A 23,316-nucleotide genomic window follows, 5' to 3' on the forward strand; every position below is an offset into this window, starting at 1 on the left:
CAAGACAAGACTGGAATTTCTGCATTTAAAAAGAATCTCTGGAGATATGGAAGGAATTATATTTAAAGTTACTTTTAATTGTTAAAATATTCTATGTTCCATTTTCTCCCAAATCTTTTTATTTAACCTTGCCTTCAGCAGATAGGGAATTATGTAATTCTCTGCAACTTGTTACAACTAGGTCGGAGAGGTGAACTGACTCCTCTCTTTCCATTCCCCTGTTCTACAAAGGTTTGAATTTTATAAGCATGTGAAGTTGCCAATTCAGTCTGTGTCTCACTGTGTGCAGTCTTGTAAGAAATAAGGCATTCTTGAGTTAAACATGTGGGGAATTAGTTTATTACAGAAGACCCATCCAGGTAAAATTATTAAAAATGTTAAGGCCATGGTTCTTTTCATTTGAACTGAGGCTGAGGGGGGAACTTATTGAGATGCACAAAAGCAGAGAGCAGATAGGAAAGAACTTCTCACCTTTGTAGAGAGATCAATAACCAGGAAGAATAGAGTTAAGATAAGGAGCTAGAGATTTAGAGGAAACATTTTTTCGGTAAGAACATTTTCACTGAGAGCCTGGAACTTGCCATGATGGTAGAGGTGGGAATGCTCATAATATTTAAGTAACATTTAGATGAACATGTGAAACACCATAGCACACAAGGCTATGGAATAAATGCTGGAAAATTGGATTAAAATTGGTAAGTGCTTGATGGCCAGTGCAGACATGATGGGCTAAAGGGCCTCTTTCTGTGCTATGAAGTGCTATGACTCTAAAAATGTACAAATAATTCTCACTAAAGCATATACAAACACATTTCCCAAGCTTGCAATAAAAAATAAATGCGACTTTACAAAGTACCAGATGTTAAACTTGGCTGAGTAAGATGTAGGTAAAAAGATTACTGATTAACACAATCAGTAAAGATTGACTGATTTTGTCCAGACTCTGGTTCTTCATTGAAACAATTGCTTTTCAGTTGTGGCTGTTAAGATACCCCTTGTTGCAGAACATCCAAAGGCTTTTTTTAGTCAAGTCTCCATTTGCTGCAGGCATGGAAACACATTTCTTAGCCAAATGAAATGCAGACCAGGAAGAAATGTAGAGTGATAGGGAGACCGCTGCTCCCTGTGGCAGCCTGCATGTCCGGTGCTTCGACCCCAACTCCAACATCCACATAAAAAGCTGTGTGTTCCAAAGAATATAGAAGACTGGCTCATTTCTGTCATAGCCGAGATGATTTATATTTTAATGTCCCAGCCCTTAGCCCCTGAATGGTCCCTCCTGCACCTTGATGAAAGTAAAAGAACTGTTTACTTCTGCCACTGTCTCTGTTGGAGCATCCACAGACTTTGCATCTTGATGAAATGGAATGTGACTTCACAGCTACTTCAAGTCAGTTTCCTTGGTCCAGCAGAAGTATCTTTTCTTATGCATGGCCAGTTCATGATGTTACAAATTAATATTCCTTTAATAAAACCAATTAATTAACCATTTTTTCGTAACAAACTCAAATTATTTATCAGTAATCTGAATTTGCGCTTGGACTTTTTCAGATACTCCACTGTCTTTTGGAATGGAAAAAGATGCCTTTTCACCTGTGGAGACAACATCTTCTAGCACTCAACATAAATCAGGTAATGTCACCTTTAGTGCATTTGTCATAATATTCATGAGACATTTATTTCTTATTTGTGTACAGGGTAGCTAACAACATTTTAAAACTTTGCCTTGTTAGAATCTGTAGATGATTTGTTAGATTTGAAAAAGGAGGAGAAAGCATCTTTATCTCTGAATGGTAAGTGCAAAAAAATGCTGCAAATTATCTGAGCAAATTGGTTAAAAATCAGCCAATCATTGATCAAATCAAAACAATGTTATAGATTACAAATTGCTGTAATTTATACATTTCTGGAATGCTGTCCATATATTTCTCAATTAAAAGTTAACATGGTTCAGATCCCTCACCTCTGATTTTGACAGGGCTGAAATTTACTGGCCATCTGTTTACTGTCAATGAAATATCTTTTCCGTTGTGTATACTTTGGTTGCATCTCTCAATGCTTCAAAATATTTTTTTAATTGTATTTTTGCGGTAATTTCTGCATAAATATTTACTTGTTTATAAACATTTATTTCTACCATGTTTTCACAATGGAAAGCCAGAATTCCAGACAAATGGCAGGAAGGTGGATTCAGCACAAGCTATGGGACAATTTGTCAAACAAAATGTGGGTAGATCAAGAATTGCTTTTTTTCACTCTCGGCCTATTCCGCTAATACCTACCATTTTCAAATTTCTCCCTATTATTGACAGTGCACTGTAGGAGTTATGCTGCAACATGAGGAAGTAGTGTCCCAAATTTTACTGCTATAAGAATGTTGAAATTGCTGGTGTTTACTGTCATTATTTTGTGAAAGTTAGGAGCATAAGAAATTAAGAAATCGGAGTGGTAAGGGACCTTTTGGTCTTTCTAGTTATTACCACCACTGAGTAAAATCATGGCTGTTGGTACATCTTCCTGCACTTCTGCCAAAATTCCTTGATTCCCTTAAGAGTCAAAAATCTGTCAATATCTGATTCAAATGTTCTCAGCAGTTGAACATTCATAACCCTCTGCCAAAGGTGTACAATTTTTTCAAGTGAGGGCCATTGTTTTGATGGTGAATGCAAAATCCAAGCTAACAGCTTTCTTGATCATGAATCAAGCGTGCTTACATCGTTCTCTGTGGTATAGACGGAACAAATTAAGTGTCTTATTTACCAATGCCTATGACTAAAAATTTAATAGCAATTGTTTCTGTGGCTCTTGAACAAGTGTTGTATTAAATTTTATATCTTTAACTCTTGACTGAATCATGCTGCTGTCAAATATATAAACTCTCTGAGTCCAGCAAGAGACCACAGTAGAATTTGATAGATTTTGCACGGTTCACAAGTCTGACTTTAACAAACAATGACTTGGAACAAAAAAGATCAAAGCAGGTATCTGAGCTGTTTGCTTATCCTTACAGTGTAGTCAAGACATATAAATTAGAACAGAGCAAAAAAAAGTACTTTTGCTCCCTGATATCTTTATGATCAAGTTGTCAGGATAATGGAATACCGTGTGGTACAAAGGAGAAAACACAAGATTCAATCCTATTGCAAACAGAGGGAGTTGATCTACATTTGGCTTCAATTTCTCCTGATCAGACACTGAACAAAATATATTAATTAGGGTTCCTTTGACTACTATTCAGAAAACCTTGCTGGGACCATACTTGCAGGATCATGCTCAGATTTAATGCCCTCAGTAATAAAGGTGCCGAAACTCACTGTCAGGTTCACAGGTGAAGAATGCCACTCAAACATAAAGAATCCTCACAGAACTATAATCTGCACCACCTTCAAGAGGAGAAAAAGGAGGAGGCTGGTGACTGAAATGGTAATTTTAATTTTTGTTTAAAAAAAATTAAAGCCTCTGTAAAACTGGCTGCTCATTTTACATCACTCTTGACCTTGAAGTCAATAGAAATAAAAGTTGTGGGATTTTATATGGGGGGTTGAGAATTCCCCTCTCAGGTCAGTGCTCAATAGTGAAGATGGGAATCTACTGATGGAGTTCGAGGTACATGGTCAATTAAGTGTTTTAATTCTCTTCCCACTGATTTTGTAATTGTTGTATGATGCATGATTCTGAGGGCATAGAATATCTTCAGATATTTTTTGCTACTGTAAATCACAACTCACTTCTTTTGAAATTACAGCGCAAATCTTATTTATGGATCTTTTTGCTTTTCCTTTTTTTAAAATCAAGAATGCTTCAAATGATAAAATGTACATTGAGCACAAGTGAGAAATAAGAGCATAAGAAATAGGAACAGGAACAGATCACACAGCTCATTAAATCTGTTTGAATATTAACATTGGGAATTACGTTTTTGATTGAAGCTAAATAGCCTGAGAATATAACAGTGATAAATGCAGGCATGACAATATAGCTCTGATACAATTAAAACAAAATCAATGCATACTATTTCCCTTTAATCATTGATATTTGAAGGAGCAGGCATATTTAAATCAGCCCCCATAAGATCTTTTTTGATAATTTGAGAAATGAATAAATAACAGTCAGTGATTAGCAAGGTCTGTGACTTTTGTAAAGTTATTTTTGAATCTGGGGATTTTTTTGAATTGACCTAAAACAAAGCTTGAATAAGACAGGTTGCAGTTAACCGGAAAATAATGCAATACGTGGTTTGTTAAGTTAGAATTTGTGTAACACTTTCAATACAGATATACTTCTGTTGCATATGTTTTACTTATCTTCTGCTTCTGGTCCTCCTGGCCCATATATAAATCTTAGGTCTTCACTGCCTGAATCTCAGCAGGGTTAGCGGGAGGATGGCGGGTTGTCGGGGGTGATGTGCCTGATCATGGGGTTCTCAGCATCTGATCCTACTACTTGAGCTTAGTGACAAGTAGCTGCTACTTCTAGATATTTTCACCACAAGAATGGTGGGAAGTTGGCTACAGATTTTAATGAGGCTCAAGAGTTAAAATATCCTGAGAATGTTTTTAACTGCAGTAGATGAGCTTTGGACTGACACTAAAAGGATAATTTGAACTTTACCTACCTTGTGGAAATCATTTTACACGCTACCCAATTTTACTTTAATTGATTCAAGCCTATTAATTACTAAACTTATTGAATTCAATTCCGCAACCTGTCATTGTGGGATTTGAACTCGTAATCTCTGAATGCTAGTCTGGTCCTATAACTAATAGATTTCCTTGGCTGTAGATGAATCCTATTTTGAAAGTTAATTTCATCTGTCGAAAATCAATTTTCTATATGCTATACTCTATCCCTCAAATTAGATGTCTGCCCCTTCATGTGGTTCAAATGAATTTTGCATAGTTAATGTCAGCTTTCAAAGAAAGGAAGGTATGTCCTGGGCAATATTCCTCACCAACAACACCACCAAAACTAATTAACTGCCTATTCATCTTTGTCACATTTGCTTATATAATTCTTCAAAGTAATTCATAAAGCACTTTTTGATGTTTATGAGAAACATAGTAAGGTGCTATGAAACTGCTAGACACTTTTTCTTTGTGTTTTTGTGCTGTATTCTGAAATATTTGAAGGACATCAGGACTGGGAAGCAATTTGAATACATGAATAGAAAATAAAGGTAGGGTGTAAAATGGATGATTGATTCGCTATTGCAGTCTTTTTTAACTGCTCAAGGCCAATTTCAGCCTCAATGACTCCACCCTAATTAACTGTGTGTGTCACTAAATCTTTTGAATTTAAATCATAATGTGCAGTGATTTATTTTGTGTTGAGCCCCATTTATATATTGAGGTGAAATCATGCTATTATTTCAATATATTGTAGCCAGTTATTTTCAAGTAAAGTTTTAGAATGCTTGTACTGGGTGTGGGGGTTTCGAAGGGAGAGTTTAACTAAGATAACTCTTTATCAAATTTTATTCATGCTACTGTTCTGGTGGGCAAGCCAAATTTTCTACCCCAGTGACATTAGCTGGAATTTAATCCTGGCAACAGAGATCCTGTAGGTAGGTTGGAGAGCCAACAAGAGCCTGTGTTGCCTCTGTTGGGGAAAAGCACGGTGGCACAGTGGTTAGCATTGCTGCTTCATAGCACCCAGGACCCTTGGGTCATTGTCTGTGTGGAGTTTGCACGTTCTCCCTTTTCTCTGCATGGGCTTCGGTTTCCTCCTGCACGCCAAAGATAGATTAGGTGGATTGCCCATGCTACGTTGCCCTTAGTGTCCCGAGATGAAGAGGTTAGGGGGATTTGCAAGGTGAATACATAGGATTATGGGGATAGAGCCTGGGTGGGGTGCTCCATCGGAGAGTCAGTGCTGACTCAGTAAGCCAAATGGCCTCCTTCTGCACTGGAGGGATTCTATGATAATGTGCCCATCAGTCCACCATTAGCCTTCCTTGGAATTAAGGGCTCCAGCAACGGAAATCCGATCTCACCCAATTAAGTGCAATCTCCTGCCTCCAAACTCACTGCAAGTGACACATAGGGCCCTATTTACCATTTTGATCAAGTGCTGGGCGGACTTAAAACTGGGAGTGTTTCAGATCCGACTTTTAGACCCATAGGCACTGTGCCTGCAAAAATATCAGCAATTCCAAATTGCGCTGCAGGAGCCTGTGGGTGGGGCTTAATGTGCCCAAAATCCTACTGCTCCAATCGGCGCCTCCAACTGCGCATGCGCAGAAAAAAAAACAATAGAATGCAGCTCCCCGCCATATCACTTCTGGACCGTCCAATGCCCCCCCCGGCCCCCACAGACATTGCCCCATCCCCACAACATTACTGACCCCCTAATTCCCCCTAACCCCTCCACCTTCCAGGCTGACTGAGAGCCCCTCTCCCCTGCCCCCTCTGTCGGTTGATCACAGGAAGAGTGGCAGCAGACCACCCCTTCCCCCTCACTGATCTGAGGCAGAGTGACAGCGGACACCCTCACTGATCACAGGCAGTTTGTGAGCGGACCACCCCCGTCCCCGTCCCCATTGATCTCAGGCAGAATGGCAGCGTAACCCTCCCTCCCCCTCACTGATCTCAGGCAGAGTAGTAGCGGACCTCCTTCCCCCGCCCCACTAACATCAAGCAGAGAGCCATCGGACACTCGGCACTTACCTCCTCACTAACTGGAGCGCCTGAATCGGATTTTTGTGGAGCATGTGTGTTTCACGCTGAATCTGGATGGGCGAACGTGGTGGTAAAGGGGGGAGCGCCGGTAAGGTTGGGAGTGCAACCCATTAAGTCAATTCGGTCCTGACTGTGTCCATTTTCGGGCCTTGGTAATGGGGAAACCAGCGTGGAGGTGGGTGTGGATCATGCTACTTGTCTCACGCCTGACTTTACCAAGTTTTCGTGCCCAAAAACGGACACAGTGGTAAAATCAAGTCCATAGGTTCCGCCCGTTGTAAACTTTCTCTTGGCCTTCTTTTGTAACAAGCATGCAGTATGCAATAAATCAATATCATTTAGGAAGTTTGTCAATGCACAAATATATCACTGGTCACTTCTTAAGGGGGGGGGTGGGGGCAACAGTTTGCTCCCAAGTCCAAAGATGTGCATTGGCTATGATAAATTCTCCCTCCATGTACCTGAACATGCACCAGTGTGTGATGAGCCAGGGGATTTTCACAGTAACTTCATTGCAATGTTAATATAAGCCTACATGTGACATTAATTAATAAATTTTTAACGTGGGTCCTCTTTAAATCTCACCTCAGACCATAATAAGTCAAGGGTCCTTATTTAGAAATATGGCTGGAAGTTAATAACCAAATTCTGGGCCTTTAGAAAAACAGTTATTTCTCTACCTAGTATGTGATTTCTGATCTTCCACAAATATTCCCAAAGCATAATAAACAATTGTGAATGCAGTGACAGAGCAGCTGAAGGATGTGGTCACCAGTTGTTCTGCCCAGCTGCTAGCTACAGAAACCAATTACTATATATGTTGACATTCTTTCTGACACATGAAAAATAAACTTGGATATGGAATTAATATGCAATTTCTAACAATTTCAACATGCATTCACACTCTAAAACAGTTAACTTCACCAAAATAATTAGTACTTAGTGTACAATAGACTGAAATTCTGCAATTCCTTGTCTCCTATTGAAACTTGAGAATGAGCTTTGTGGGACTTCCAGTGAAATAGTGTAAATGGTTGCAGTCATGGACAGTAGAACAAAGAACAACACAGCATGGGAAACAGGCCCTTTGGCCCAACGAGCCCACACTGCCATCTTAACGATGTGTTTTTCCTCCTCCACCCTTGACCCACATCTATGCTTATTATTTTGCCAGCAGTTCCACTATATCATGGGGTGTTCTATTATTTCAATGGGTAGTAATCTGCCAATTTCCTGCCAAAGACCGGACAAAACCAGAATTTCAGCATTTAAGAATAATCTTTGGATATATGGAAGGAATTAAATATAAAGTTATTTCTTTAATCATTAAAGATATGCCTGATTTTCTAGCATTTTCTATTATTTCATATTTTCAGGATCTGTGCTTTTCTTTCTTTTTATTGGTGCCATTTATGAGACAAATGTCCTAAGTGACCCTGTTGTGTTGCATACACAAATCCCTCACAGAACCTTAAAACATTTTTATAGGTAACTTTGTATATCTCTATTCCAGCAGCAGGCTGTGAAAGACATTGAAAGTGGTTAATGTTACTGCTAAATGTTGCTGCTGGATATTCCTATCTTGTTAGCTTCCTTAAATATACCATCTTCCATATTTGTTTCCAGGTCCTGAGGGCAATGTATGCAGCAGTGATCCTATTGCTATTTCTTATTTCTCTTCTGGGGAACATGCACTAAATTGTCAAACAAATTATTAAGAGCTAGATTCCCCAAAGGCTAGCAAAACACATCCTTTAAATCTGGTCTGAAACCCAATAAGGGCTGTATTGCTCCAGACTTCCCATCACCTCCCTTCTATGACAAACTCCCACTGTTGGACTTATTCCAAATTAGGAGCTCAGTTTGAATGATGAATGTTGCATATTCCCAAGAGATCCAGCATGGTTGACCTTGTGCAGGAGAAAAAATTGTGATACCACGATACTGGGGCATGCAAATCTACCATCTTAACATCCAGTAAGAACATAAAATTGCCATGGTCATACTCAAAAAATTCAATTAAACAGTGCTTGTCACACTGGGGATAAAATGATCTAAACTCAAGCACATATACATGTATTTTTAAAAAACTTATTATTTTACACAATGAATAATGAGAACATGGCAAGGTAGCTAACTTTATGCCCAGTTTAGAGAGGGTTATTTCAACACATCAAGGTGATAAATATAGTTCACTAATATCCTCTTGGTTTTTCAATTTGAATCCTCATATTGTTGGAAATGTAAATTCAATTATAACATGCTAATAGAAGATTGAATGTAAAGATACAAATTTTGACAGTCCTGTTAATAATAAACTGTCCCTGTGTACATAGCTATGAGGGAATGTGGAACATCTTCCTCAAATTCAGCTGCCCACAGAAATTCTTCATCATTCTTCACCTGCTCCACGATGACATGCAAGCCATGATGCTCACCAATGGAACCACCACAAACTGGGGTGAAACAGGGCTTTGTCATTGTGCCAATGCTCTTCTCCATCTTCCACACAGTAACACTCCACTCCATCATCCTGAATCTTCCCGCTTGGGTTCAGCTAACCTACCAAACAAGCTTGATGTTTTAGTGCTTTCCTGAATGAATTGTCTCCATTTTGATTAGTCATAGGTCAGGTGCTGCCCTGAGTCAACCGCAATGTTTGATTCAGTCAGGGATGCTTCTCGGACACCCATAAAGTATTTGCAGTGTCCTGCTGGGAGTTTCCTGCTGAGATTGAGTTCCAATTAGAGCAGTTGTTTTGGGAGTCTGGTGTCAGGTATCCAAATGATGTATTCTGTCAGCGAAGTTTATTTTGAATGATCAGTGCCTCAATGCTGGGCTTGTTGGCTTGGAACAGGATATTGTTTTTGGACCAACTTTCTTGCACAGGATTTGAAGGATCCTGCGAAGGTACTGATAGTGATGATCCTCCAGCTCTATGAGGAGCCTGCTGTAGCTCGTCCAAATTGCCGAATCAGATAATCTCCTCCAGAGCAAGGGATTACTGCTGCCTGTAAACCATGACTTCTGTGTTGAGCTTGAGATCCTGGCCCTCAAATACATTTTTTCCTCAGTTGACCGGAGGCTGAGCTAGCACAATGGAGATGATGATGAATTAAATCCCCCACAATCTAGCTGCTGCATGCTGATGGGATCTTACAGTCCTGATGTGGAGATGCCGGCGGTGGACTGGGGTAAACACTAAGAAGTCTGACAACACCAGGTTTAAGTCCAACCAACTCATTTGCTCTGTCTGAAGCCAGAATTCTCCATTTGCCTGACGAAGGGGCAAACCCCAAAAGCTTGCAAGTTTACTATCAAATAAATCGGTTGGACTTAAACCTGGTGTTGTCAGACTTCTTACTGATCTTGCAGTCCCACAGACAGCCCACCCCCATCCTGGGTTTCCTGGCAGTGAAGAGTGCGTCCAATGGGAAATCCCTTTGGCAATGGCAGAACCATAATATCCCATCACCAGTAGGCAGTGTGTTGCCTCCCACCGCCACCAAACACACCGTGGAGAGGGAGAAAAATCCTGCCTATGGCCTATGTCTGCCTTCATTAAAAGGAGTCTCCCAAGATCTGGAAAATAGTCTGTATTTAACAGGCTCTCGTAGTTAATCCTTTTTGAGAGAGTGGGGGGACTGTGGTAGTTGGTTGCAAGATGACTTTGGTGTCTGGATGGTTAGTGAAAGGCCAATTTTTTTCATATAATTCAAAGAAGAGGTCAACAATAAGCTGGAGCTCAATTTCTGAATGAGTGCACATTCAAGCATCACAAGCTATTGAAGCTCAATGACTAAAGTTAGTTTGGGATTGAAGGTGGCATAAATTAAACAATTTCCCTCCTACTCTATAAATTATCTCCATGCCGGTGGATAATTTGCTGGTGATGAGGTGTAATATTGCAACAAGGAAGGAGGAGAAGAGATTTGTTACAATAATACAGCCTTGTTGGATTCCAGTCTTCACTGAGATGGGGTCTGTGATGGTTCTGTTGGTGAGGATCAAATCTTGCATGTCATGGTGGTGTAAGCAGAGAGTGGTGACAAATTCCTGAGGACAGCCAAATTTGAGGAAGATTCTCCATAAGCCTTCCCAGTTGACAGAATCAAAGGCTTTCCTTCAAAAAAGATCATGTGCAACATTTGGTGCTCTTTACATTTTTGGGATTCGCTGTGCAGGGAAGATCATGTCTGTGATGCCTCCCAATAGGAAAAATGCATTGTGAATCTTGAAGGAGTTCTTCAGTTACGTGGAAGAAGCCACAATGAGGAGGATCATTGCAATGATCATCCCTGTGGTAAACAACATAGAGACATCTCTAGAGTTTCTGCAATCAGATTTGTTTCCCTTCTTGAACATAGCCATGGTCACAGTGCGCCTGAAGTTCCCCGGCAAGCACTCCTCTTCAGAGAAGACAGATATCAGGTCATGCAGTCATGACAGGAGACTATTTCTGCAAGGATTCCATCTGATTTTGAGGCTGCTTTTTCTTTCACAATTGTCAAATAGCTTTGATCACTTCATTCCAGACAAAGGTGTCTGGATGGGTTATGAAGGAATACAATTGAGGGCATTCAAGTTGAAGAGTTTTGATTGAAGGGTTCTTCAAAATGTTGGCTTCATTTTGGCTCATACACTATGTTGACAACACATGTCATTGGTGTCCATGAGTTGTTGGATCTCTTGCAATCTTTCCAGTCACCATTTGTTATGTTGTGGGTTTATGTGGCATTATTGCCTTCTGTTGCATGTGGGACTGCTCTTATATCTGATTTGATCCTCTGATTTGGAGGTAATGGTGTGACCACGAGTGAGATAGTTATGAGGAGGAACATTAGCTCTGGTAATTCTCCAACATTTTTAAGGTTCTTGCATGACTGGCAGTGGGGCTTGAAGATGATAAGCAAATGGACTATAGTGCAAGAAACTATTTAAGTGGAGGAAGTAAATGGGAATGTAATGGTTTTAGGAGATAGTACAGTCAAGGGGATAGATACAGTTCTCTGCAGCAAAGAGTGGGAGTCCAAATGGCTGTACTGCCCAGTGCTAGGGTTTGGCACTGTGCTCAGATTTGAGAGGAACTTGCAGTGAGAGGGGTGGAACTCATTGTCATAGTCCACATGATGACCAATGGCATAGATGAGTGTATGAAAGATATTTTGCATAGGAAGTATAAGCATGTGAGAGCTAAATTAAAATAGCAGATCAGCAAAGGTAATAATCTCTGCATTATTACTTGAGCCACAAGCAAGTTGGAGTAGGACATATCGATTAGAGAAATGAATGCATGGCTCAAAGACCGATGAGGGAGAATTAGGTTTTGATTCATGAGGCCCTGGTATCAATTCTGGAGAGAGGTATCCCCAGGGTGGGTGCATGACAGAGTTTTCTGTGTGTAAGGCATTAAATCTGGAACTCCTTTAAGGAAAATTAAACCCATTATGTTTTTTTAGGAAAGCCAATTCTCAAAATGATTTGTTTTTTTTTCTGTCTCTCTGTATTCTCTTCAATAAATCTGTTCCTGTTGAATATAAACAAGCCATTACAAGACAGCGCATCTTGAACAAATTTGCACTCCCAGCACGTGAGGATCCACACCAGGATTGCAGATCATGAATTCAGACACAAACACACAGGGCAGAATTATTCAACCATTCAATGAGGCCAGATTTGTAAAACTTGCACTGTTCTGTACTTCCTACAATGATTAACTTGGAAATAACTAAAAATATGATTGGTTTAAACTGCATTGTATTTCGAGAAAACTGAACAGATTCTAAAAATTATCTGGAAGGTTGAAATATATTCAACACAATGTGAGCCAACTTAAGTGATGATCTGTTAGCAGAAATGCAGAATCATAGCCTGGCAGTGAAATATACCATTTAAGTAAATAGAGATGCTCAGAAAATGTAATGTATAATATCCCCTAAAAAGAGACATTACTTAAGAAGAAAAATGGATGGAAGAGCTTCTACATTTTGAATTGATATCAAATTAACTTCATCAGCATTCTTCACAACTGTTGTCATTGAATAGGCATGTACGGCAAAGCTGTTATGGTTATAATATTGCTTATTCAAGGTTGGTACATTCTAATACCAAATGAATATTCTTATGACATGGATCAAACGTTAATCTTTCTGTTAATTTCTGGGAATGAGATTTTCATGTTTAAATATTTTCATCCATACCAGTAAATTGCAGCATTTTCTGTGAATATTAACATCAGAATGGCATTTGTCAATTTTAATCCTAGCTCCAACAGATCTGCTGACTAACTTCATGGAATTTCAAACAAACGAGAAGGATGAAATGGCCCTGCTGAATGAAATTCTAAATGGCACTTCACTGGAGGAAGGTGACTTTAGCAAGGAATGGCAGGCAGTGTTTGGAGAAGATCTCAGTTTTCCTAGCAATCCAGCAGCTGGGGAATCAGACCAATCTCCCTCACCTTCAGGCTTCCTTCCATCTCAACTATTCGACAAAAGCTTGGGTGATGCATCATTTTCAATTGCCAGTAAGTATGAAAAGCCAAAACTTGCTAATAATACCTTGTATAACTTTTATATCAGTCACATTCTGTCTTTAAATTGCTTACCTTATATTTCATCGTAGTGATTTTCTAAATCTAACACAAAACTTTACCGTTCAATAGTGATTCAATTTTCCACTAGAGAGTCATAATTAATTCCCATTAACCCAATAATAAAAACTGAAAATGTTCAGTTTTTGATTGTACAAAGATGTAAATTACCTACAATGTCATTTAATTAGTTTGGGAAGCCATTTAACTTAAAATAAGGATGTTTACCCAGCAATTTTCACCTTTGTTTTCCTGAACAATATTAGAGGCAAACTGGATGGCTAATTAAAAGTACCTCTACCAGTTTTAGAAAAAGAAAAGACTTGGACCATTTCATGTTGCCTATACTAGCACGTTAAAAGAAAACCAAAAAAAAAGAAGTTGCCACCCATACCCATTGATAGGGATCACTGATGGCTACCTGATTTGTACCTGGAAAGTATGTGCTCAGTAGTCGGAAAATCAGGGTGAACCTTAGCTTCTTTATTGCTCCAAGTTGTGTCTAAGCCCATATTTAAGGGAACTTAAGTGGAAGAACAGCACACAAGCCTGAAATGACTGTAATACTGCTGAAATTTGAAAATTAGAATCTACACCATTTGTGGGACCCTAAGTGTGTGGCGTTAGCACATTCTCCCTGTGTCTGCATGGGTTTCCTCTGGTTTCCTTCCATAGCCCAAAGGTATGCAGGTTAGGCAGCTTGGCCATGCAATGTTGCCCCTTAGTGTCAGGGGGACTAGCAGGGTAAATACATGTGGTTATGGGGATAGGGTCTGGCTAGCGGTCTTGTACCTTATTCTTTTTGAGCTAGTTCTACAAATGCTGCATAAAATAATTAGCCTTTACTAGTTATAGACATTGTTTTCTGCAGCATTCTATCAATTTTCTGTATTGAGGAATAGATTGTTGTCCGAGGAAGGGATGTGTTAAATTTGCATTTGCTAATTCCATTTATTAAACACAAGTGACAGTGCAAGTAGATGTCAGGGAAGATTAGATGAAATCCCCACTTAATTTATGTTGTCAGTGCAGGCTCAACAAGATGAATGGTCTCCTGCACTGTAGAGATTTTATTATTCTATCTACGATAAATGCAAAATTCAGGTACAAATAGGTGCAGACTGCGATGTACTTGCCCTGTCTATTTGCACAAAATATTGAGTGACAAAACCAGCAGCTGCTGACACAGTGCATTGATGGTGGAGCGAGAAAATGTTTAAGGTGTTGGATGGGTCGCAATCAATTGGGCTGCTTTGTTGATTTCCTTGCAAGTCATCGGAACTGCACTCATGCAGGCAAGTGGTGAGTATTCTTTCACACTCTTGACTCACATGTGTCGTGTAGATAGGGGAGACAGAAGATAAACGCTTGCTGCAGAATTCCTAGCCTCGGGCCTGATCTAGTAGCTACAGTATTTGTATGGCTGATCCAGTTCAGTTTCTCATCAATGGTAACCCTGAGGCCATTGATAGGGGATGGGAATTTGTGATGGTAATACCATTGAATGTCATGGGGAGGTGATTAGTTTTTTTCCTTGCTGGTTCAGTCATTGCTTGAATGTTGTCCAAGTTTTGCTACATATGTATCTGAGGAGTTATGAATGATGCTGAATACAGTGCAATCATCAATAAACATCCTGACTCCTGACCTTATGATGGAAGGAATATCATTGAAGCAGTTGAAAATGGTTGGGTCCAGGACACTTCGCTGAGGAACTCCTGCCAACAAAACCTGGGACTGAAATGATTGATGTCCAATAACGACAGCTATTTTCCTTTGGTATAACCCCAACCAGTGGAGAATTTTCTCTCTGATTCCTATTGACTAGTTTTGTCATGGTGTCTTGATGCCATATTCAGTCAAATGTTGCCTTGATCTCAAGGGCTGTCCCTGTCACCACACCTGTTGAGTTCACCTCTTTTGTTCCTTGTTTGGACCAAGGAGCTGAGTTGCTCTGGTGGAATCAAAACTGAACGTCAGTGAGCACCTTATTGCTGAATATGTGCAGCTTGATAACACTGTCGATGACCCCTTCCACCATTTTGTTGATGATCAAGGGCAAGCTGATGAGGTGGTAATAGGCCATATTGGATTTGTCTTGCTTTTTGTGGACAGGACATATTTGGGCACCATTCAGGACTGGATGTAGTAGGACTTGAACTGATCCATTGTTGTGGGGTCACTTAGGCTCTACCTATCAAATGCTGCCTTTGCTGTTTAGTTATAGTGTAGCCTTCAGGATGATACCTCATTTTTAGGCATACCCAGTGCTGCTTTTGGTATTCTGTCTTACACTCCTCTTTGAACAAGGGTTGATCTCTTGTCTTGCCAGTAATGGCAGATTGGGCAATATGCTAGGCCATGAGGTTACAGATTATATTTAAATAAAATTCTGCTGTTGCTGCTGATGGCTCACAGCATATCATTTTGGCCAGTTTTGAATTGTTAGCTGTCTTTCAAATATATCCCATTTAGCATGGTGATAGGTGCCACACAAAAAATGTGAAGATGGGACTTTGTTTGCACAAGGAACGTGCAGTGGCTACTCCCACCAGTATTGTCATGAGCAGAAGCATCTGAGATAGATGACTTGATGAGGATGAGATCAAGCAACTATTTGCATCTTGTTGGTACCCTCACTATCTGCCATAGACCGAGTCTAGCAGCTATGTTTTTTAGAACTCAGCCAGCTTGAGCAGCCTTGGTCCTGTTGAGCCACTCTTGACGATGTATATTGATGTGTATTGGATCTCTCCACCACCAGCAAAGAGTGGCAGCTGTGTGTACCGTCTACAGGATGCAACTGTAAGAAGGTTCCTTAGGTAGCACCTTCCAAACCCACGACTTCTACCATCTAGAAGGACAAGAATAGCAGATAGTTGGGAACTCACCATTCTGACTTGGAAACATATTGCTGTTCCTTCACTGTTGTTGGGTCAAAATACTGGAATTCCCTCCCTAACGGCACTGGAGTGTATCTACACATCAGGGGCTGCAGCAGTTCAAGATGGCAGCTCACCACTACCTTCTGAAGGGCAGCTAGGGATGGATAATAAATGCTGGCTTAGCAAGCCATGCCCACATCCCATAAAATTAATTTTAAAACTACATTCTGTGTCCTTGCCATCGTCAGTGTTTCTTTCAAGTGGTGTTCAACTTGGAGAACTTTCATCTGTTTCTGCAGTTTATTATTGAGTCTCTGCTGTAAGTGTATTGTGACACAGATTTAGTGGTGCCAAGCTAGGTCCAAGTATTCATGAGCTTTCAGTACAAAAATCTTTGCCTTAATTCCCTTCAAAGAGATTGCATGACATTTGATGTGGACAACAGCTGGGATTCTACTGTATATCAGTCTGTTGAATATTGGACCTGGAAGTGCATGGTGTTGGCACTGGGCGCATGTAATGAGAAAAGTCCATTCTCTAGCATCATTATCTTTCACAGTGATTAGCACAAACAGTTAAAAGAGAGGAAAAAGTGAAGCAGAAAACCTGAGTGGCATACGAGTGCAGACGGGCGTAGGGTTGATAGGATTAAGGAAGTGAATGGGTGGCTTAGGGATTGGTGTGGGAGGAATGGGTTTGAATTTATGGGGCATTGGCACCAGTATTGGGGTAGGTGGGACCTGTTCGGGCGGGATGGAGTTGGTCTGAACCGTGCTGGGACCAGAGTGCTGGCAAATCGACTAAAGAGGACTGTAGACAGGGCTTTAAACTAATTAGGGGGGTGGAGGGTGTGAGGGTAGGTGACGTTACGAGGTGTAAAGTTAAGGATAGGGTACAGGTAAGGGAAGAGGCCGAGGATGTCCCAATAATAGAGGGAGTAGGGGGCGTGAGTATGGTTGGTGGCGTTACGGCAAATAGGGTCCAGGTGAAGGCTGGGATGAAAGCGCTTTATCTGAATGCACGAAGCATTCGGAATAAAGTGGATGAGCTGGTGGCGCAGATCAACACAAATGGATACGATCTGGTGGCCATTACAGAGACGTGGCTGCAAGGTGACAGGGACTGGGAGCTGAATGTCCAGGGGTATCAAGTGTTTAGGAAGGATAGGCAGGAGGAAAGAGGGGGTGGTGTAGCTCTGCTGATTAAGGATAGCATCAAGGTGGTAGCAAGGGATGATATTGGAGCCAAAGAGCAGAAAGTGGAATCTTTGTGGGTGGAGATTAGGAACAGCAAAGGGAGGAAGACGCTGGTGGGTGTCGTCTATAGGCCCCCGAATAATGATCTGGAGGTGGGGCGGGCTGTTAACACGCAAATAAGTGCGGCGTGCAGGAATGGGACAGCCGTAGTTATGGGGGATTTCAATCTGCATATTGATTGGTCGACCCATGTTGGACGCGGTGGGCTCGAGGAGGAGTTCTTGGAATGCTGCCAGGATAATTTCCTTGAACAGTGTGTGTTGGAGCCGACGAGGGAGCGAGCTATCTTGGATCTGGTGCTATGTAATGAGGCAGGTAGAATTAGGGACCTTGCGGTGAAGGATCCTCTTGGAGAGAGTGATCATTGTATGGTGGAGTTTCTGGTGCAGATGGAGGAGGAGAAAGTGGGTTCCCAGACACGCGTCCTTTGTTTGAATAGAGGGGAGTACGGTAGGATGAGAGAAGAATTGGCGAATGTTGACTGGGGGAGCGCGTTGGAGGGAGGGTCTGCTGAGGAGCAGTGGAGGATCTTTAAGGAGATCTTTCTTGGTGCTCAGCAGAAATTTATTCCGATAGTCAAAAAGGACCGTAGGAGGAGAGGTAATAAGCCGTGGATAACGAAGGAGGTGAAGGAAAGTGTTAAATTAAAAGCGGAGGAATTTAGAGTAGCTAAGAGTAGTGGGCGAGAAGAGGATTGGGAGAGGTTTAAATGTCAACAAAGATTGACAAAGAAGTTGATAAAGGAGGGTAGGAGAAACTATGAAGCTGGGCTAGCGCTTAATATAAAAAAGGATAGCAAGAGTTTTTATAAATATATAAAAAGGAAGAGGCTGGCTAGGGTGAACGTTGGTCCTTTAGAGGATGAGAAAGGGGACCTAGTGGTAGGGGATGGGGATATGGCTGAGGTCCTGAATAACTTTTTTGTTTCTGTCTTCACGGAGGAGGACGTGAATAATTTGCCGGGTGTTAGCGATGGAAAGGTGGTAGGACTGGAGGGTCTTAATGACATTACTGTTACTAGAGAGGCGGTGCTCGACAGACTGGAGGGGCTGATTGTGGACAAGTCCCCAGGACCGGATGGAATGCATTCGAGGGTTCTGAAAGAAATGGCGGAGGTGATAGTGGATGCCGTGGTGGTTATTTTCCAGACGTCGCTGGATTCCGGGGAAGTGCCGGAAGATTGGAAAACGGCTAATGTTACGCCGTTGTTTAAGAAGGGTGCCAGGCAAAAGGCGGGGAATTATAGGCCGGTTAGTTTAACATCTGTGGTAGGTAAAATGTTAGAATCTGTCATTAAGGAGGAAATTGTGAGGCATCTTGAAGGGAATTGCTTCATAGAGCAGACACAGCACAGTTTCATTAAAGGGAAGTCGTGTCTGACAAATTTACTGGAGTTCTATGAGGATGTGTCTAGGGCAGTGGATAGAGGAGAGCCGGTGGATGTGGTCTTTCTGGATTTTCAGAAGGCGTTTGACAAAGTACCTCACAAGAGGTTATTGCAGAAGGTCGGGGGACATGGAGTTGGGGGTAGGGTGTTAGCGTGGATAGAGGATTGGTTGTCAAATAGGAGGCAGAGAGTGGGGGTCAACGGGTGCTATTCGGATTGGCGGATGGTGACTAGTGGAGTGCCCCAGGGGTCGGTGCCGGGGCCTCAGCTTTTTACCATTTATATAGATGATCTGGAGGAGGGAGCCGAGTGTAGGGTGTCGAACTTTGCTGATGACACCAAGATTGGGGGAACGGCAAATTGTGCGGAGGGTGTGGAGAGTCTGCAGAAGGATCTAGATAGGCTGGGCGAATGGAATTTAATGTTGGCAAGTGTGAGGTGGTCCACTTTGGTAGGAAGAATGGTAGGAAGGACTATTACTTACGTGGCGAAAAACTGCAGCAGGCGACGGTGCAGAGGGACCTCGGGGTCCTTGTGCATGAGTCGCAAAAACCCAGCTTGCAGGTGCAGCAGGTGGTCAGGAAGGCGAATGGGATGCTGGCCTTCATTGCGAGGGGGATTGAATATAAAAGGTATATAAGATACTGAAGGGAATAGATAGAGTTAATAGTGAGAGTCTGCTCCCTAGACTGGGTACGAACACGAGAGGTCATCACTTAAGGGTGAGGGGGGGGAGGTATAATTTGGAGGTAAGAAGAAGGTTCTTTACGCAGAGAGTTGTGGGGGTCTGGAATGCGCTACCGAGTAGGGTGGTGGAGGCAGGAACGTTGGACTCGTTTAAGATGCAGTTAGATAGGCACATGAGTGAAACGAGAATGGAGGGATATGGTAGGGGCTATTAAATAGGGTTAAACCTCGGGAGACACCGGAAGGGCAGGCTGTATGATTAATATTTTTTGTCTTTATTCCACAGGTGGAGGTCCACCTCGTGTCAAGCGAGGGGCATGCACACGGCGGGTCGTGCGTGGGCTGCTCTTGGAAGTCCAGGAGTGGCCTAGTACTTCATGTCGGTGTGTGTGCTTGATCCTGGACCGATAGACGGGCGCCGCAACAGCTCAGTGACTAGCACTGCTAGCTGTGCAGATACATGGATTTGGGCCTGTGTCTGTGGGAGTTTGCGCATTCTCCCTGTGGTTGCGTGGGTTTCCTCCGGGCGCTCCGGTTTCCTCCCACACCCCAAAGATGTGCTCTTAGGCTAATCGGTTTCTACCAAATTGACACTATTTCTTCCCTGAATCTGACTGAGTAGGGTCCCATTCGTAGACATGCAGGGTAGAATAGGTGTAGGGTGATGCGGCAGCGTGGGCTCGTTGGGCCGAAGGGCCTGTTTCCCGTGCTGGGTTGTTCTTTGTTCTTTGTTCTTTGTTCTTTGTTCTTTGTTCTATAAAAGTAGGGAGGTCTTGCTGCAGCTGTACAGGGCATTGGTGAGGCCGCAGCTGGAGTACTGTGTGCAGTTTTGGGCGCCGCGCCTGCACAAAGATATTTTGGCCTTGGAGGGAGTGCAGAGGAGGTTTACTAGGCTCATACCGGAGTTGAGGGGGTTGAGCTATGAGGAGAGGCTGAATAAACTAGGCTTGTACTCGTTGGAGTTTAGAAGAATGAGGGGAGATCTCATTGAGACGTATAAGATGATGAATGGGATGGATAGGATAGAGGTGGAGAGACTCTTCCCGCTCAAAAAAGACACTAGGACTAGGGGGCACAGCCTCAAGATAAAGGGGGGGCGGTTTAGAACGGAGTTGAGGAGGAACTTCTTCACTCAAAGGGTGGTGAATCTCTGGAATTCTCTGCCCGTTGAAGTGGTGGAGGCTGCCTCGCTAAATATTTTTAAGATGCGGGTTGATGGGTTTTTGATAAGAGAGGGGATTAAGGGTTATGGGGAGAGGGCGGGAAAGTGGAACTGAGCCACGACAGATCAGCCATGATCTTATTGAATGGCGGGGCAGGCTCGAAGGGCTAGATGGCCTACTCCTGCTCCTATTTCTTATGTTCTTATGAATTAGAGACTGGGAAGAAATCATTACCATATGCACTTGTCATAAGTGTACAGCTCAGCAACTTAAACATTGTACAAGTTTTTTTTAGTTTTGTAAGTGTGGGAATACCAAATATATGCCTTTATCTAACCCCTCCATTAAGCTCCATATTTTTCTAAATGAGATTTTAACCTTCTAAATTTGTCTCATCTATCATAGAACATAGAACACTACAGCACAAACAGGCCCTTCGGCCCACGAGTTGCGCCGATCACATCAACACCTACCAACCTACAGACCTATCTATAACCCTCAATCTCATTAAACCCCATATACTCATCCAGAAGTCTTTTAAAAGACCCCAGCGAGTTCGCCTCCACCACCACTGACGGCAGCCGATTCCATTCACTCACCACCCTCTGAGTGAAAAACTTACCCCTAACATCACTTCTGAACTTCCCTCCTTGCACCTTAAATCTGTGTCCTCTCGTAGCAACCATTTCAACCCGGGGAAATAGCCTCTGAGAGTCCACCCTATCTATTCCTCTCAACATTTTGTAAACTTCTATCAGGTCGCCTCTCAACCTTCGTCTCTCCAGGGAAAAGAGTCCCAGCTCCCTCAACCTAACTTCATAAGGCATGCCTCCCAGTCCAGGCAACATCCTTGTAAATCTCCTCTGTACCCTCTCAATAGCTTCTACGTCTTTCCTATAGTGAGGCGACCAGAACTGCGCACAGTACTCCAAATGAGGCCTGACAAGGGTCTTATAAAGTTGCAGCATTACCTCCCGACTCCTAAACTCAATCCCTCGATTAATGAAGGCCAGTACACCATACGCCTTCTTGACCACCTCCTCCACCTGCGAGGCCGATTTAAGAGTCCTGTGGACCCGGACCCCAAGATCCTTCTGCTCTTCAACACTACTCAGACTTCTGCCCTTGATAGTGTACTCGTTCATCCCGTTGGTTCTGCCAAAATGGACGACTACACATTTATCCGCGTTGAAGTCCATCTGCCACTTCTCCGCCCAGTCCTGCATCCTATCTATGTCCTGCTGCAACTTTTTCCATCCTTCCAGACCATCCACAACACCACCGATCTTAGTGTCATCAGCGAACTTACTTACCCATCCCTCCGCTTCCTCATCCAGGTCATTTATGAAAATGACAAACAACAAGGGTCCCAGAACAGATCCTTGAGGCACTCCGCTGGTGACTGCCCTCCATTCAGAAAAAGCCCCATCCACAACCACTCTCTGCCTTCTGCAGGCAAGCCAATTCTGGATCCACAAGGCCAAAGGCCCTTGGATCCCATGCCCTCTCACCTTCTCAAGAAGTCTTGCATGGGGGACCTTATCAAACGCCTTGCTGAAGTCCATGTCCACTACGTCCACGGCACTTCCTTCGTCAATGTGTTCAGTCACATTATCGAAGAACTCAACTAGGCTTGTAAGGCACGACCTGCCCTTGACAAATCCATGCTGACTATTCCTGATCATGTCAAACCTCTCCAAATGTTCGTAAATCTTGTCCCTCAGAAGCCTCTCCATCAGCTTACCAACTACTGAGGTCAGACTCACCGGTCGGTAATTTCCCGGGCTATCTCTGTTCCCTTTCTTGAAAATAGGAACTACATCCGCAATCCTCCAATCCTCCGGAACCTCTCCCGTCTCCATTGACGACGCAAAGATCATCGCCAGGGGCTCTGCAATCTCTTCCCTCGCCTCCCACAGTATCCTGGGGTACATCCCATCTGGTCCAGGCGACTTATCTACCTTGATAGAATTCAAAAGTTCCAACACATCCTCCTCCTTAATATTCACGTACTCAATCTTTTCCATCTGCTGCAAATCCATAACAAAATCTCCCAGATCAGCCTCCACTGTGAATACTGAGGCGAAGTACTCGTTAAGCACCTCTGCCATTTCTTCTGGTTCCACACAAACCTTTCCCCCCTCACCTTTTATAGGTCCTATCCCTTCTCTTCTTATCCTTTTACCTTTCACATATTTATAGAAGGCCTTGGGATTCTCCTTAATCTTACCCGCCAAGGTCTTCTCATGACCCCTCCTGGCTCTCCTAATTTCCCTTTTAAGTTCCTTCCTACAATCATGTTATGAGGCCCTATCCCAAAAATGGAATATAGTTGGAAACATTTATCTAATGCATCTGTGGATCTATTAGAAAAAATGTGTTATTGCAATGATGCTAAAAATGCATCACCTCAAAAAGCTTCATTGTAAGGATGATCACCGGCCAAAATCAGTACTCTGAACATTTTGCTGCTGAGAATTAGAAAATGATTCAGAAATTTTAAAAATGACTTCTATTTACAGTGATATTCCATTGTCCTTTTCAAAATTGGTGTCTCATTTTTGAAAAAGGGATGTATTGTCAAGAGAGCTACACTGATTTCAGACAGGATGTGTGTGTGAGTTTGATTTGCATACAAATTACAGGGCAATGATTGAAGCAAACACTTT

The 23,316-nt window shown here is 42.3% G+C and overlaps 1 protein-coding gene across 2 annotated transcripts in view; it reads left to right on the forward strand.

Moving 5' to 3' along the window:
- ica1 (islet cell autoantigen 1) overlaps window positions 1-23,316 on the forward strand; it is a 154,472-nt gene that overhangs the window by 111,138 nt on the left and 20,018 nt on the right. The window contains exons 11-13 of one of the 2 annotated variants that reach the window (XM_080207581.1): window positions 1,552-1,632; window positions 1,734-1,793; window positions 12,943-13,203. In XM_080207581.1, the coding sequence (XP_080063707.1) occupies window positions 1,552-1,632; window positions 1,734-1,793; window positions 12,943-13,203 (402 nt within the window). The remainder of the gene's footprint in view (window positions 1-1,551; window positions 1,633-1,733; window positions 1,794-12,942; window positions 13,204-23,316) is intronic. The other variant, XM_080207590.1, reaches the window with a different exon arrangement.

The sequence above is a fragment of the Carcharhinus amblyrhynchos genome, chromosome 2 (assembly GCF_965287045.1).
Source record: "Carcharhinus amblyrhynchos chromosome 2, sCarAmb.v2.hapA, whole genome shotgun sequence".
NCBI lineage: Eukaryota > Metazoa > Chordata > Chondrichthyes > Carcharhiniformes > Carcharhinidae > Carcharhinus > Carcharhinus amblyrhynchos.